This window comes from Dasypus novemcinctus, chromosome 6, assembly GCF_030445035.2.
Source record: "Dasypus novemcinctus isolate mDasNov1 chromosome 6, mDasNov1.1.hap2, whole genome shotgun sequence".
NCBI classification, from domain to species: domain Eukaryota; kingdom Metazoa; phylum Chordata; class Mammalia; order Cingulata; family Dasypodidae; genus Dasypus; species Dasypus novemcinctus.
This window is the reverse complement of record NC_080678.1, coordinates 68,724,772-68,741,347: the sequence shown is the minus strand read 5'-3', so window position 1 is coordinate 68,741,347 and position 16,576 is coordinate 68,724,772. Positions and strand designations below refer to the sequence as shown.

The 16,576-nt window shown below is 35.4% G+C and overlaps 1 protein-coding gene across 3 annotated transcripts in view; it reads left to right on the top strand.

The window, feature by feature from the left end:
* The window catches only part of ANK3 (ankyrin 3), a 345,711-nt gene that overhangs the window by 317,732 nt on the left and 11,403 nt on the right, over positions 1-16,576 (top strand). For all 3 annotated transcript variants that reach the window (XM_058298890.2, XM_058298891.2, XM_071215805.1), the window contains one exon: positions 1,193-1,571. In XM_058298890.2, the coding sequence (XP_058154873.1) occupies positions 1,193-1,571 (379 nt within the window). The remainder of the gene's footprint in view (positions 1-1,192; positions 1,572-16,576) is intronic.

Here is a 16,576-nt window from a genome sequence, read left to right as displayed (position 1 = left end):
GAACAGATGTAGATATCAGAAAAGTGTTCATGTTTATTAAACTAGCTGAAGTTCCTTGTTTTCTATAGGCTCTGCCAGTGAATTATATAGAGAAAAAAGGCAGTGAATTACCTTGTCCCATAGAAGTAGGAGAATTGCAGTAACTTTGCTCCTAGTATGAGCATACATAAGGTAGGAAAGTAGACAAGCAGTGTAGACTGGGAAATGGGAATTTAAACGGAAATCATACAGGTATATGTTGCAGGACCTTCACAATATGCTGGACCTGTTTGACCTAACACTTAGAGAATAGGGTATGCTGTTGATATCTTTTTTAAAATGAATGTGTTCGGATAATCAGAATTTGATTTAAAAGAATATATATGTAAACACAAACAGGTATGCATATATATACACATACCACACAATAAATATACATTATTCATATAAAACATTGCACCAGTTTTTGCTTTCAGATTTCGACAGGAAATTAGCAAAGACGCTAAAAAAGACACACAAGATACAAAATAAAAAGAGGAATAATCTATAGTGAAATTAGTAAAAATTGAAGTCAGTTTAAAAGAAAGTGTTGAAAAGAAAGATTTTTAATAGTTAAAAGGAAAACTATCCTCCAAGTAAAGCAAAGAGTGTGCATTGACACTGCTCTACAATGGGAAAAGGTAGTAATGGTCAGGAGTGGAGGAAGATGAGATTCTCAAGTATTATGGTCAGAAAAACATGATGGCAGGATTTGCCGTTGAAAACATACAAAGAAATGGAATTTGGGGTTTTTGGAAATGCCAGAGTTTCCTTCAAGGGAGTTTGTTCTCTTTGTCAGCAGTTTTTTTTCCCATTGGTGATGTAAGTATATTTTGAAATATTTCTCACTTTTAAATTAATATGTTTGGAACTCTAGGTATGACCATGAACCTCTCAGGATCACTTTTTAAGACACACAATCCAAGTAGGGATAGTACTTCAATTAAAAAAATAAAAATGTCAGCATAACTGGCCACATTGGGAATTGTTGGATGTGGGGGGGTGCCTGGGACCTATGTACCTCTAGCCCATCAGCTTGAAATCCAGTGGCCAAATATTTCATACTTTTTTATTCCTCCTAAGTAGTTAAAAACACTGATAAAATTTAGAGCTTCTGAAGTCCACATTCAGCCATATGTTGCCAATGTAAATTTACACATTTTATCTTTTCCAGCCCTGACCAGTGTAGGGATTCTGTTACCTCATATCTCAAAGGAGAACCTGGAAAATTTGAAGCAAATGGAAGCCATGCAGAAGTCATTCCAGAAGCAAAGACAAAATCTTTCTTTTCAGAATCACAAAATGATATAGGAAAACATAGTGCTAAGGAAACTCTAAAACCAAAAATACATGTGTCTGGTCGTGTTGAGGAACCAGCATCACCACTAGCAGCATATCAGAAATCTCTGGAAGAAACCAGCAAGTTCATAATAGAAGAGCCTAAACCCTGTGTGCCTGTCAGTATGAAAAAGATGAGTAGGACTTCACCTGCAGACGGCAAGCCACGGCTTCACCTCCATGAAGAAGAGGGGTCCAGTGGGTCTGAGCTAAAGGTATGCCATCTGGTTAGCCAGTGTCTTTGCATTTAAATTGAGATTACTGATGCTTTGGCTCTTTTGATTAATCTCATGGCACTGGATGCAAGGTTTTGTTTTTTTGTTTTTGTTTTTTTTTACTATTTCTAAATTATAAATGTGTAACTTTGTAGCACTAATGATGGGGGTAAAGAAAGTATTGAGTAAACCATTTGTCATTTGATCATGCCTTCATTCATCAGGTAGGAAAAAGGAATAAGTATCTCTAGTAATTGTTCAGGAGGGAAAAGAACCATAGAGATGTTAAATTACAAGCTTAAGTTCCAATGTTAATTTTGACTGGTGTTTAGGTGTCCTAACTCCCAACCTAGTCTTTCTTATGGAAGGAAGATTATACCTGTCTGGTTCTTTTGTGTAATTTATAGAATCTGTAGCATCTGACTTATCTTGGAGTTCTGTGATGTAGGGTCTTTTGTCCCCCAAAGCACAGTGCTTTAAAAATTGGAAAAAAACAATTTCCAAGTCTAAGTTGAGGTAGGCATATGCCACTACTGGTTAATAACAGAAACTTAAAGTTAGAAGTGTTATTTCTTATAATTTCTATATCTAAATTGATAATTTTCCTAACACTTGTTTTCAGCAATTTAAAAACTTTTCTGTGATCCAATTAAATACTTGCTCTTTGTACTTAGATGTATTTGTGGTACCATCTTATAAATAATTATTTAAGTTCTTTGACGTTGGCTATATTTAAAGTTTTAAACTAAATTTACAACTGCCATTTACCAGTTGTAATTTTAGTTTAAAACTTTAAAATAACTAAATTTTAAAAGAAAGATTTTTAAGATCTATTTCCTACATTCTTTACTGCTTTTCATTCTCTCAAATTGTAGGCTTTTCATGAATTACGCAATAGACATGTATGGAGAGTTATATGTCTTTGGATTAGTAGTGCTTATAGTTTTCCCACAAAACTATCTCATTTACTTAAGATCTTCTGCAGTGTCTTGGGTAGAAAAACAATTTTTTACTAAAATAATACTGGATGAATATGATTTTTAGAAAAACTTACTCAACTCCCAATTTCTCAGAGGCTAATTATCATCTTTGTCACTAATCGTATCCTTTCCTTTTCCCTTCTGCAGGCCATCTTTTGACAATTTCCCTGCTTGTTAGAGGGGAAAGTGAGAGGAAATAAAACTCTAATAATCGTATTTCTTCTTCTTGTTAGTTGCTTTAAGATTTGGTGAAGGCAGTTGTTAAATGAGCAGATGAATATTTTAAGATATCATTTAAAATACAGGATTCTCCTATATCAACCCACCACCAACACCTTGCATTGCTGTGGAACATTTGTTACAACTGATGAAAACACATTTTTATAGTAATGTTAACTATAGTCCATTGTTTGACTCAGGGATCACTGTTTGTGTATTGTAGTTCCATGGATTTTATGCATAATTGTTTTTAAAAAAGTATCATTTGAGGCACATGATTACTGTACCATCACCAACAATTAATCATTAACTGAATCAGTTCTTGTTTGTTTTTCTTTTAAAGTTTATTGTTTGAGTCTTTCTCAGGCTTTTCTTTGATTTTTTTCCTTACTAGTGGGGTTTGAATATTAATTTCTGATTTGGAGTTAACTCTTAGTATATTTAAGCAGTATGAGTTTGAATAGAATAATCCCCTTTAAAATGCTGTATGCTACGTATGTTCCCTTTTAAAATGAGCTCACAGAAAATATTGGGAGAAGTGATAACCTAGTGATATTTTAACTGTGAACATTCATTTTGCAAAAGCCTATTAAAAATCAACAGAGAAGTCCTGAAAGCAAATTATAATGTAAATATAAATTTAAGCACCAGTGTGTGAGCACATGTGCATATGTACTGGCCATTGGGGTACCAGGGGGAAGTCATAAAGAGAGGGTTTGAAAATGACAGTCATACCCTGAATGAAATCTTTGCTGAGTTCATCAGTAATGGAAAATAATTACTATTAATGTGTTTTTTCAAGATTTCTTACAAGTTTGTGCTTTTGGTATTGGTCCCACTCCAATGCACAAATGTTTTCTGACCATAAATATTATGGGGAGATATGAGTCTGGCCTTACAAGACTCCAGAGATGTTCAGGATGTGTCTTTTGTGGCTAGACCATAGAATAGCAACCAATTAGATCATGTATGATTTCAGAAAACAGCCCCCTTTTTGTCCCTTAAAAAATCAGGTCAAAAGTCCGGGTGCGGCTCTTACACGGATGGCTACCTGCTGTTACAAGGTAAAAATCTGCTATTTTCACCTCTTCCCATGCAGTGACCTGTGGCAAGGAGTGATGAGAAAATCCCATTTGGCTCCCTCTTTGCCACTTCCTAGAGAGTTCTTTGAAAGGAATCCTGATCTTAGCTTCTACTGTCATCTTCTCTACCCTTCACCATAGAGTTGACAGAGACTCCAAGGAGAAAGTGGAAACAAACACTGGCCTAATGACCACTTTTTCCTCATCAAAGGGGCTGGTCTTGGAAGATTCTTGGTAGGATTATGAGACAATCAACATCTAGATTTTTTTTATTAGTGTTTGCATAACATATATTCTGCTTTTGAATTTTTCCAGGTGAAAATCTTTCCTCCTCTCAAGATTCCATTATTTTCCTTTTGCCTCATCAAATTCATTAATTCTTGAATGTAATTAGTAATTCTTTTCTTTTGTCAAAGTGAATTTGTCTTACCTTTTTCTGACTGTTTGAACCATTGCAAAGCCTCCATTCACAATATTTGGATCATCTAAGTGTCCCAAGTTTACTGTCTTTTTCTCAAAAAAATTAAAAATAATAGGGAACTTAGCAGCCAATATTTTTGCAAGGAGTTAAAAACTTGAAAGCTGTTTCCATTTAAACCCATGTTATTTAGTGGGATATTTTGTTCAGAAGAAATTTCCTAAAGTCAAGATTGATATTACCATAACATTTTAAGATATATATTTTTCAAATATTTGTCAAGTTTCCCTTTGATGAAAAGATGACCTTGTTTACTATCTATTCACTAACATTTCACAAATCACTTAATATTTTAATAGCACCCATACCTCCTGTAACAATTTTACTTGTTTTATTTCTGTTTTTACAAATATAATCATCCATTTTTCCAATGACGTCAGTTATAATTTCTATCTCCAGGACTATTAGATTTGGGCTAACTTGAAAACTTATAAAATATGAGAATTATTTTCAGAATCTCACCATTAAAATTTAGAAATAAAGTAATTCAGTGAATACCCTGCACCATGGCATTTAAGTAGAAGCAAAAATCTTTTCACCTTGAATTAGGACCTGTTTGCCACGTGATATTTTTCCTTATTTCTCTCTTTACTGCCTAAGAATTAATGTTTTGTGCAATTCTGTACATCCATATTATCTTTGAAATGATTTTCTATCCTAATTTCATATCAGTATTTTAAAAAGCCTTCAAACTTTTTTTGTTTTACACTATTCCTTCATTCATGTGAATAAAATCTTACTGAGGACGAGCTGTGTGCTAGAAACCAATTATGTTGATTAAAAATCTGCAGATATAAATATATATATATACACATACCAAATTATGCTAATATAAATTATTTACCCTTTATCAAATTAAAAGTAGCTTTTGATAAAGTTGTCAAATCTGGCCCAAATATTATAAAAATCAGAAATATTATGCCACTTTATGTAGATCAAGAAAAACATGACCCCACCAAGGATACACATTCAAGTCAAATGAATAGAGAGTTAAAATTAGTTTAAAAAGGAATATGAATGCTTCTATAAATAATAGTGGCATGTAGGTTCCAATGCCAAAAAGGCTCTATAATTGTTATTTTTAATTATTTATAATTTAATTACCTGATCTTTACTTGCTATATATATATGTATACACAATTACACACACACAGTAAAAGAGAAATTTAACTTGCATTCCTGCTCAAAAATTTTCTTCCACTTAAAATTTCTTTTTAAGATTCTCAGAAATACACATCATGATATTCCTGAGAAGGACAAAAAAGCAAGTAAAAGTAATTTTTTCCTGATTTCCCTTCTCAGAATGTCTTTTATTTTAAATGTGATGATAAAATTACACTAAAAATGCATTTACCAGGATTTGAAAGAATATGAGAGTGATTCAAGCTCAGAGGAGGAACAGAGAGTCACTACCCGAGTTATTCGCCGGCGTTTGATTATAAAGGTATCTGGAGCCAGATCATTATGGGGCATGGCTGTATTATTAGAAACGTCTTTCTTGTGGTTTTGCAAATTCGGCATGCTTGATAAGTAAATGGTTCTGAATATGTTTTGTTGCCATTTGACAGCTTATAAAATAACACCCAAAAAAGGTCATGTTGCATGATAGTGTTTTGTCTAGGCCTGTGTTTGACATGTGGCAATTGAAATTTTATCTGAGAATTCCTTGGCATTTATATCCTGCTTTCTTTAGAGAAGTGTTATATGTGTGAACAAAGATTCTGTCTGGTGAGAAAGTGGTTTATATCAAATGAAATGTTTAAATGAAATGTTCAACTGAAACTTCAGAGGCTGTAATAAGGTATGAGGTAAGATAAAGCATGAAAAGAATAAAAGAAGGTTCCTTCTCTTTAGTGCCTAAATGAAAACTCTTTCTTCATCACTTCTATTAATCAATAGCTGAGAATTTGGGGTTATAGCCTTGGATGAATAGATGTGACATTAAAACCAAGCAAAAATATTTGTAATAGGTTTTCATTTTGGGTGTTTTTTTTTTTAAAGGAGGCACCAGGGATTGAACCCAGGACCTCGTACTTGGGAAGCAGACACTCAACCACTTGAGTTATGTCCATTCCCTTGTAGTAGGTTGTTTTTTGTTGTTGTTTCAAGGTGGCAGGGGCTGGAGATTAAACCTGGGACCTCGTATGTGGGAAGCCAGAACTCAACCACTGAGCCACATTGGTCTCCCTAAGTTGGTTTTATCATTTGTTTTGCTTGCTGTTTGTTTTTGTTTTTTCAGAAGGCACTAGGCACTGAACCTGGGACCTCCCATGTGGGAGGTAGGAGCTCAACCTCTTGACCCATATCTGCTTCCCTGTAGTAGGCTTTTTTTTGGGGGGTGGATATGGGGGAGATTGCAGTATGTTCCTTTTTTTAATTAATTTATTTTTAAGGGAGCTTTAGAGTAAATAAATGTTACATAAAAAATATAAGGGATTCTCATATGCCCCACTCCCTTGCCCTCCCACACTTTCCTACATTAACAACATCCTTTATTAGTGTGATACATTTGTTACAATTGATGAACACATATTGAAGCATTGCTACTAACCATGGAGTACAATTTACATTATAGTTTATACTCTGTCCCGCACAATTTTGTAGGTTATGACAAAATATACAATGTCTTGTATCCATCACTGCAATGTCAAGCAGGACAACTCCAGTGTCCCCAAAAATGCCCCCATTTTACACCTATTCTTCCCTTTCCCATGCCTCAGGATCTCTGGTGGCCACTGCCTTTATACCAATGATAAGAGTTCTTCCATTGCTACACTAATAAGAAGTCTATAGTAGAATAATAATGTCTACTTTATTATTCATTTCCCCATCTTGAGGATTTGGGGATGGTGATGACCACTGTCCTTCTAATTGAGAGGGGCTTAGATCCTATGGAACAGATGGATGGAACTATGTTGCTTGCAGTTGCAGACACTCTGTGTTCCTTGGGATGGGCATTGTCCATCATCATCTCCTTGTTAGTTGTCCCGGGTAAGTCCAATGAACCTGGAGAGTAGATGTTGCAACTCTGCTGAAAGTCATGCTCAGCTGGCACATGGACGGACCAAAGATTTAAGTCTCTGGGATATATATTTATTAAGTATAGTGCTAATTATGGGTTCAAATAAAAGGGGCAGAAGAGCCATATGTAGAGAATCTATAAATAAGTCTAACTCCGTTACACTGGAAACCTTTTCTTGTGAAATTGAAACTTAGCCTAGTGTTATATACTGCCTAAGAGTTACCTCCTGAAAGCCTCCGTGTTGCTCAAATATGGCTTCTCTCTAAGCCAAACTCAGCATATAAACACACTACCTTCCTCCCAGTATGGGCCATGACTCCTGGGATGAGCCATCCTGGCACCAAGGGATTATTACCAAGCACCAACTAGCAATTCATCTGGAAAAAGACCTTGACCAAAAGGGGGAAATGGTAAATACAAATGAGTTTTTATGGCTAAGAGATTTCAAGGTAGTTGGGAGGTCATTCAAGAGGATATACTTATGCAAGTCTCAGCAAGATCTCTTTGAATGCTGCAGTAAACAGTGCCTCAAATAGCGGGGCTTCTGAGGGATACTGAGACATCCAGAAACTATAATCAGGGGAGACAGTTCAGGAATTCGGCATCCTGTCAGTGGGCCTTACTTTGGAATTTATGCTCCCCAGTGTAACAGAGTTAGACTCATTTATACATTCCCCTGTAATAAATTGTTAACTTGACTAATGTACAAAAGAATATCAAGCTGTATTTTCAAGCATAGGAAGCAATGTTTACTGGACCTGAAAAATACAATTCCCCCTTGCTACAACACAGGTGAAAACTATGAATAAATCTTCCTGATTTCTTCAAGTGGCCTGGTTTTATGCATGGCTAGGTCCAGAAGAATGCTTTGTGCAGTCTAGTGCATGTCTTCACCACCCTCTCTATAGAAGCATCATTCTTGATGTTAGAATAATTACATGCGGGAAACTAAAAAACCATTTTTCAATGCGCTAGTCTTTGAAAATATGATCTAAATAACTTTAAGCTCCTTGGTTGGCTTGGTTTCTCTGGAGAGAAAAAAAGGAAGGAAAATTTCTGTTGAGAAACCATTTATCAAATTTGTCATCCAATCCTAAAGTGTCAGGAGACCCTGACCCTACAAAAAGCAGAGAAATTGGCTTAGGTGCCCAGAACATCTTAATCCTGCTGCTGCTTGCACTTTCATCTGCTCTAGTAGTTTTTTTCTGAGACTCTGGAAACATAAGAAAAGACAGTAAGTCTGTCTAAAGACAAACTTTTGTTACCTCCAGATCAACCCTAAGCACAATACGGTGCTTACAAAATAAAGCATGAATCTCTTTGAAAATTCCACTTAGGCAAGGTAGATTACTTATTGGTATCTAACATATTCACAGGTAGTTAAAATATAATTTATATAATACTCATAATCAGTCACCTCTCACATGTTCCTTGGGATTGGGAGCAAAACACAATTTTGTTTTTCTAAAGTTGTTAAAGCCATAATCTTTACTCAGGCTTTGCTATTACCATAATCAATATCTTCAAAAAATTATATTTTAAAGTGAAACATCTTTTTTAAAAAGCAAATCAGGAATATTGTTTTGTGACTAGCTTTTTTATGCTCAATATATGCCATATTCATATTGCATCCAAATCTACCTTATTCCTTTGTAATAGCAGCCCAAAATAGAAGTTGATCTTTCTTTATAAAGGACAGAAAAAAGTAAACTGATTAATCCTGCCCAAAAAAGTGGGGGAGAGTGGTAAAGAATAAATAATTTTTTCTCTGACGAAGCCAAAAACAAAACAATAAAAATGTCCAAACTCTCCAGTAGATGAGGGCATTTCTTTTGGCCTCCTCAAATTCTAGACATGTACGAGCAAGTTAGCTGTAAAGTAATTCTTTTTAGCTTTTAAGTAATTTTATTAGAGTGAGTTATTGATGTATTTGAGTTTAATATGTGATTACTTATATATATTAACATATTTATCAAGAACTTAAGTTTAAAAGATCAAAATGCTCTCTATGATGTTATAGGTTTCATAAAACAAAGGAGCCTGTAATCTATCCAACTGCCTACTTCTTTTTTTTTTTTTTTTTTTTTTTTTTTTTTATTAATTTTTTTATTTTTTATTGACTTTGTAATAATATTACATTAAAAATATATATGTGAGGTCCCATTCAACCCCACCCCCCCACCCCCCCTCTCCCCCCCCCCCAACAACACTCGTTCCCATCATCATGACACATCCATTGGATTTGGTAAGTACATCTTTGGGCACCTCTGCACCTCATATACATTGGTTCACATCATGGCCCATACTCTCCTCTATTCCATCATGTAGGCCCTGTGAGGATTTACAGTGTCCGGTGATTACCTCTGAAGCACCATCCAGGGCAGCTCCATGTCCCGAAGACGCTTCCACCTCTCATCTCTTCCTGCCTTTCCCCATACCCTTTGTCCATTATGTCCACTTTTCCCAATCCAATGCCACCTCTTCTATGTGGACACTGGATTGGTTGTGTCCATTGCACCTTTATGTCAAGAGGAGGCTCAGATTCCACCTGGATGCTGGATGCAATCCTCCCATTTTCAGTTGTAATCACTCTAGGCTCCATGGTGTGGTGGTTGTCCTTCTTCACCTCCATCTTAGCTGAGTGTGGTAAGTCCAATAAATCAGATTGTAGGTGCTGGAGTCTGTTGAGGCTCAGGATCTGGCTATCACATTGTCAGTCCAGAGATTCAAATCCCCTAAATATATCTTAAACCCCAACATTAACTGCACCTCCAGCACATTAGCATGAAAGTCTTATGAAGGGAGATCCCATCTGAGTCCAGATTCATCACACATAAACACCATTTCCAAAGAGGGGCCATCTGCCCTGGTAGTTAACCCCATCGGCCATGACCATAACTCCCATGGGTCTCTTTAGCCCTCAAAGGAACCAATATCTGGGGGTTGTATCTGCTTTATCTGTCTCTCTGACTCTGCTCAGTTGTGCATGAGGGCAAACCTTCTGCCAGCCTCCAGACTCTTTTTTAGAAACTCGTAGCCATATAAACTCATTTCTCCTTTCCATTTCCCCCTTACTTTAGGTCAAACAGCATTTTAAAGTCATGTTATTTTATGTAGACATGGATATTCTGCTGATCCGCATTGAACCTTCCGTATAAGGTCATTTTCCAGTTGCATCATCAGTTGGTAGTTGATAGTGGTCCCTCGTTGCCAGGGAGGCTCATCCCCGGGTGTCATGTCCCACGCTGGGGGGAAGGCATTGCATTTACATGCTGAGTTTGGCTTCGAGACTGGCCACATTTGAGTAACATGAAGCCAACTGCCTACTTCTTGACTTTGGTGTAATTTTAGGGAGATTCACTGAGTAGAATCAGAGAATGGGTTTTATAACTGGGGAGAAGATTGTATAAACAAGAGAATCACTCAAACAAGTTTTGGAAAACCATCTTTTATGTATGACTGAGAAACTGAAAGCTGAAGAATATCTAATTATAATTAGTAGAAGCTGTAAAAATCATAAATTACATATATAGTGTTATTTCTGGTTAATGTTTTTCTGTAGAGTTGTGGGCGGTAGAAAATAATGACACTCCAGTTGCTTTTCTCTTTTCTCCAAATGTTGGTATTTTTTAAAGGTAGAAGAAAAGCTCAGAGAATGGCAATCATTTACAGTATATATTATACACAAACCATCTCTGTCAAATACGTAAAATGAGAATTTAGGACCAAAATGGGTCACTGAGACTAAAATCAGTTGTTTTCCTACATGACAAAACCAAGGTTTGGAGAGGAGTTGATTTATCCAAAGTCACACAGGTGGAGAGTAGCAGCTCTGGGACCAGAACCCAATCCCTGGACCTCTATACCTGCCTTTTCCACAGTTCTATGTTCTTTCTTTTTTAGGATGAAAAAAAAAAAAGGAATCTCTTTCCCTAGACTAAGTCAGGCATTTGCTATTCAGTCCTTTCCAGTGGCATAAAAGAGGGCAGCATTAGGCTGTCATTCCTGGAAACTCTATGTTTTAGGTCCAGAACCTGCTTTATGGAGGCTTTCCAACCCTGAACTCTACCAGCAAATTTATACTGTTTGCCATAATAATTCCCCTAGCACACACAATCTCAGAGCTGAGAACTACTTAGGGGTGGTTCCATCCCTCCCTCCCAAAATGAGTTATGGTCAGAAAGCAGCTTCTACGGGAAGTAATAGCTGTGTCCAGGATCTCATTACCACACATCCGAGAAAACATGTCTTCTAGGCCTTTCAAATTTTATAATAAATGGGGTGAAATTATAATCCTATGATTTTTCTGTCTTTAATTTTATATGTGGATTCCTTCATTTTAAAAGAAGTTTTGTCTAAAGTATTTAATATTTTCAAATCCATATGGAATAAGTCAAACTAACAAATTCCCCCATTTGTTTTGAGACTTTTAAATGTTATCAGCATATTCATTTATTTCTATATGGTTTAATAATGTCATAGTAGTTTCAAATGCTTGGAAGCAATTTAAATATATTAATCAGTCCTTAGCACTTGTTTACATGATTTGTTTAGCAAATCCAGTAATTGCAATGGAAAAAACTTTAAGCCAACTAGCCAAACTACTGCAAAGTGTTGGTAAGACTCAAATAACTGAGTTTTTACCATGTAGTTCAATTGTATTCTTATTTCTATTTTTGAAATTTTATACTGGCTTTCTAAATAAGTGTGTACATATGTTTTCCCAAAATCAGGCAATACAGAAGAATATGAAGTTCTACTGGCTCATTCCATTTCCCAAAAGCAATAACTGTAACCACCACTATTCACACACATCAGATTTGTTTTTAAATACATTATAACCATATATACAGTACATTTGCCCACGCATCCCCAGCTAGTGGGTTCTTAGAATATAAAAATGGGTTATACTGTAAATATTGCTTAGTAGTTACTTGCTCTTTGCACTTAATATATGGTGGATATATTTTGATGTCTGTATAAATCTAGATCAGCCCCATTCTTCTACTGGCAGATACTTTGTGTGGTGAGTACATATATCACATCCATCTCATTTTTGAAAAGCTCATATTTTCATACTGTCTACATAAAGACAAGTTAGTGCATTTCACATTGTTCTTTCATATGCAAAAATTCAAAATGTAATGTTTTCAACAGGGGTCTAAAAAGAAGTAGTTTTCATTAAGGTGATAATGAAGAGATTAAGAGGTAATAATTTGACACCATATATGCTATAATTTTCCTTTGAGACGGGGAAAAAAGGGAGGAAGTTTCCAAAAATAAGGGTATCAACAAGACTTGGGGTGGAAATTTTGTTTACCTAGAAGGACAAACTATTCAAGAACTTTAGAAACAAACTAGATTGTTCTCTTTCATTAAAGAGAGGCCTCAGAGATGTTTCCTTGATAACACTTAGTCTAGTTTATTACGCCATTTGACAGAATTAAAGATGTATGAATTTTAAAACAAACGTATTTCATTAATTCTTACTGTCTTTTAATCCACTTCTATGTAATCAACCCCCCCAATTTAATGAGTTTCTACAATAGCAGACAATTTATATTGGCCTTATGAAAGCAATAATAACCATTTAAGAAAAAGAGATATATCTTTACCTTGAATTCTACAGACTCAGAGTCTATATGAAACAGTTAAAATGCCTACATAGCAAAGTAGTTCTCAACAACCTATACATCTTGTTATTTATATGTGGACTTTGTTTTTTTAAGGCTAGTAATACAAATCAATCTCCTTGTATATATTCACTATGTTTTTAAATATGTCTATTTCACATTCCTTTTAGGGACTGTCTTGACAATTTTAAAGTTAACTGTCATCTTTCACCAAAATTGGATCCAATGACATATCCAACAGAATTTTATGTTGCTGGATTTCCTTGGAACTTTTGAATTATCTACCACCCAAAGAGATGAATATTTTCAAGTTGGCCCCAAAACATTTCACTCATTCATGTTTATATTATAGTGTAACTTTTCATGACATTTTGACTTTTCAGCTCTTCTTATTCCTTTGCTTTAAAAATAAAGTAAAATTGTATTTTTCTCAAATATATGAACCCAACATAGGAAATATAAGTCCTCCCAAAAAAACCTGTTGCAAATTTTAGTGCATTCTGGCATGATAACTCTATGTTTTTCTAATTTCTTCTTAACTGTGCTAGTTGAAACTAGTCAAAGCAAGATTCAGAGTGAACTAAACACAAGCAGCAAGAAAAACCTTCTTTTATTTTGGTCCCATTATACCAGAATGAGGTAAAATGACTCATATGTACCACCCTTGTCATACCTAAAAGTCCATAATCCGTTATGAATATAAAGTCACTTATTTTGTAAAAAGAAAAAAAAAAGAATGAAAACAGACTTTTGCTAGCAAAACAAGATAGTATTTTAGTCTTTATCATTGTAAAGCAGAACTGCCTTTCTACTGGTTGTAACAAAAGAGACTTTTTTCACCATTAGCTGGCACTGACAGAATTATCAGAGCCTCCACCTTTTCCATATCAATAACATGTTGAGTGAGAAATCTTAGCTCTCCCAGATATATAGCTGTCTTCTTTGTGATCTGCCATTTTTCCTAGAAAAATCACAGGTGTACAATGGACTGTAGAATTATCTAGGGTACCTTTTCAACAGTGTGACTAACAGGTCAGTAGGTCCCTGGAATACTATTCTGCATTCAAAGTGTTTGCCTTATCCCCCAAAATTATAAATGGCACAAAACCATAGTTGAATATTAGTGAAGAAGGTAGTGTATTGTAGACATAGCCCTATTTTTGCCCTCTGAGTGTTTGTTTTTTTAAATTATACAATCATAGAGCTAGTAGAAAGATATTAAGGCACCATCTAAATCCATCAAGCTGCTTCTGAGCAGGAAAATATAAGCCCACCATGGAGAGTTAAGAATGTATTCTATTTTTTAAACTTGCCAGAGAAAGACTTTGACAGTTTCCCCTTTCCAAACCAGGTACCGGTCACTAATTGAAAGATATAATCTTGAATTCCTTTGGTACTGATTTTTTGCCTGTGGCAATGGAGATTAGATAATTAGTGTATAAAACCATAAGACATCTTCACTTGAAGGTAGTACTCTTAAACTTGGTACTTCATCAGACATTGGTATTCTCATTTATTTAAGACCTTAAAAAGGCTTGGGAAAAGTTATGATTTCCTCTGTACCCTCAACTCACTTGCAGCCCTGTAAAACTGTATATATTGTCCTTAGTGAATATAATTTTAAATGAAACTAACAAAGGGTGACAAATATAATGCTGCAGCTAAGGCACAATCTTATTTCAAATCAGTCAAAACTCAACCCACAAAAAATCTCCCTCTGGAGATTTGGCAGGAGTAATGAAGAAACACTGTGCTCGAAGCAAGATGATCTAATTAGAGCTCTAAACTTTGGTTACATTTTTTTAAACAAATGAAACCTTTTAGTTTGTACATCAAGTGTATAACTCCATTCTATATGTATACATTTTCAAATTCTTCCTTCTTGGAATTTGTTGCTAACTATCTTTTTTGTATGTACGTGGGTTTAATTTTCTGAATGCTATTGATTGCTAAATAACCATTAGTGGAGTCTGCCTTTCCCCCTTGTGCTGGACTAGCAAGTAGAATTTATAGCTTCTTTTTCTAAAATTCCACAGAGCATATGTGTGGTGTATGGAGTGGTGTGGAGATCTGTTCATCTAGTATGTTGCTAATCTCTATGCCACATCCTTTAGGGCGAGGAAGCAAAAAACATTCCTGGTGAATCTGTCACAGAAGAACAATTTACTGATGAAGAAGGGAACCTCATCACCAGAAAAGTAATCATCATTGGGATTTCATGCTTCTCTTGAAACTTAGATTTTCTGCATTAAAAACATCACTATTGATTTGCTATAGTATCGCCTCTTGAAATAGAAAAAAAAAAGAAAAATCTCTGCTTCTCACTATTGCTTCCTACAGATCACTCGGAAAGTAATAAGACGGATTGTTATCCCACAAGAGAGAAAACATGATGATGTGGTAATGGAAAGGGACTGCCCAGGAGACAGTAGAGGATAAAAGCTTTGTGAACTCCCTAGAAAATGCTGCTAACAGGCTGGCATCTGCAGTGTGGCAGGCTAAATAAAGTGTTTGCTGTTTTGACGTGTTGTGCATTTGCTAATAAGGGTCCAAGGAAAATACTTAACATTTTTTAATGTTTTTTAATTCTTTATAGTTTTCATGGAGATTAGTTCATTTCTGGGGATTAGCACATGGCAGTTCTAAAGTCCTCTTAACTCCACTGATGCCCATCCTCTACCCAGTGCTTTGCTTCCAGCCAGGTGCCTGCCCCCGACACTGAGAGAGCGTTCTTTAGAGCGAAAACGTTGGGTTTAAACATTAGAAGCCTCAATTCAAGATCTTTAAATCAAATCTCTAAACTTAGCCTTTCCGTATATTCTGTGGGAAAATCTGAATTTTGCCATTCTTACCTGAGGAGTTCTATAACAGCCCATTTCCAGTGTGCCAGTAAGAGAACCAAACTCATTACTGAGCATTATAACTCATCAAATGAATTCCCACTTCCCAGAGTAAACATCTGGTTATTTTTTTATTTCTTTCCTTTTTTCAGACCTTTATTCTATTTTTTAAAAAATGGAAGCTTCAATGGTCTATATTTACATAAGGAAGTGAACTGAAAATTTCTCAGACTAAACTAGAAAATTGGAAAGGATACAGTGTTTTCCATTAGAAGAGGGTAAAAACGGAGTATCTGAGCAACACCTTTGCTCTCAGGGAAGTGTCTCTCTTCAGGGAAGTGAAGAGAGGTCTTATATTATGGAATAGAAATGCGTGCTTAGTCCAGGGGTGAGAGGATGAGGTTGGTAATTCCTCAACTTAAATTTTAAAAATGCTCCTCAAATCAAGAGCATCTCAATGGTTTAGTTCTTGATTAGTGCTTTTCTGAGAAATTTCATCTCACTGTATCACATCACTTATATTCTGGCTTTAAAAATCATAAATTATAATTTACTGATTTTTTTAAAAATTGGGATTTGAGTGCCTTGAGGGCATGAGTGATGATTCCTTTGATAGGAAATGGACAGGCTGCCCATTTTTTCTGATTTATCACTAACCTACTGAATTATAATGAAATCAGTTTTATTGTCTTCATTTTGATAGTGCTTTCTCTGCACTTTTGCCTTGATGATGCTAAATTGAGTGGTTAAG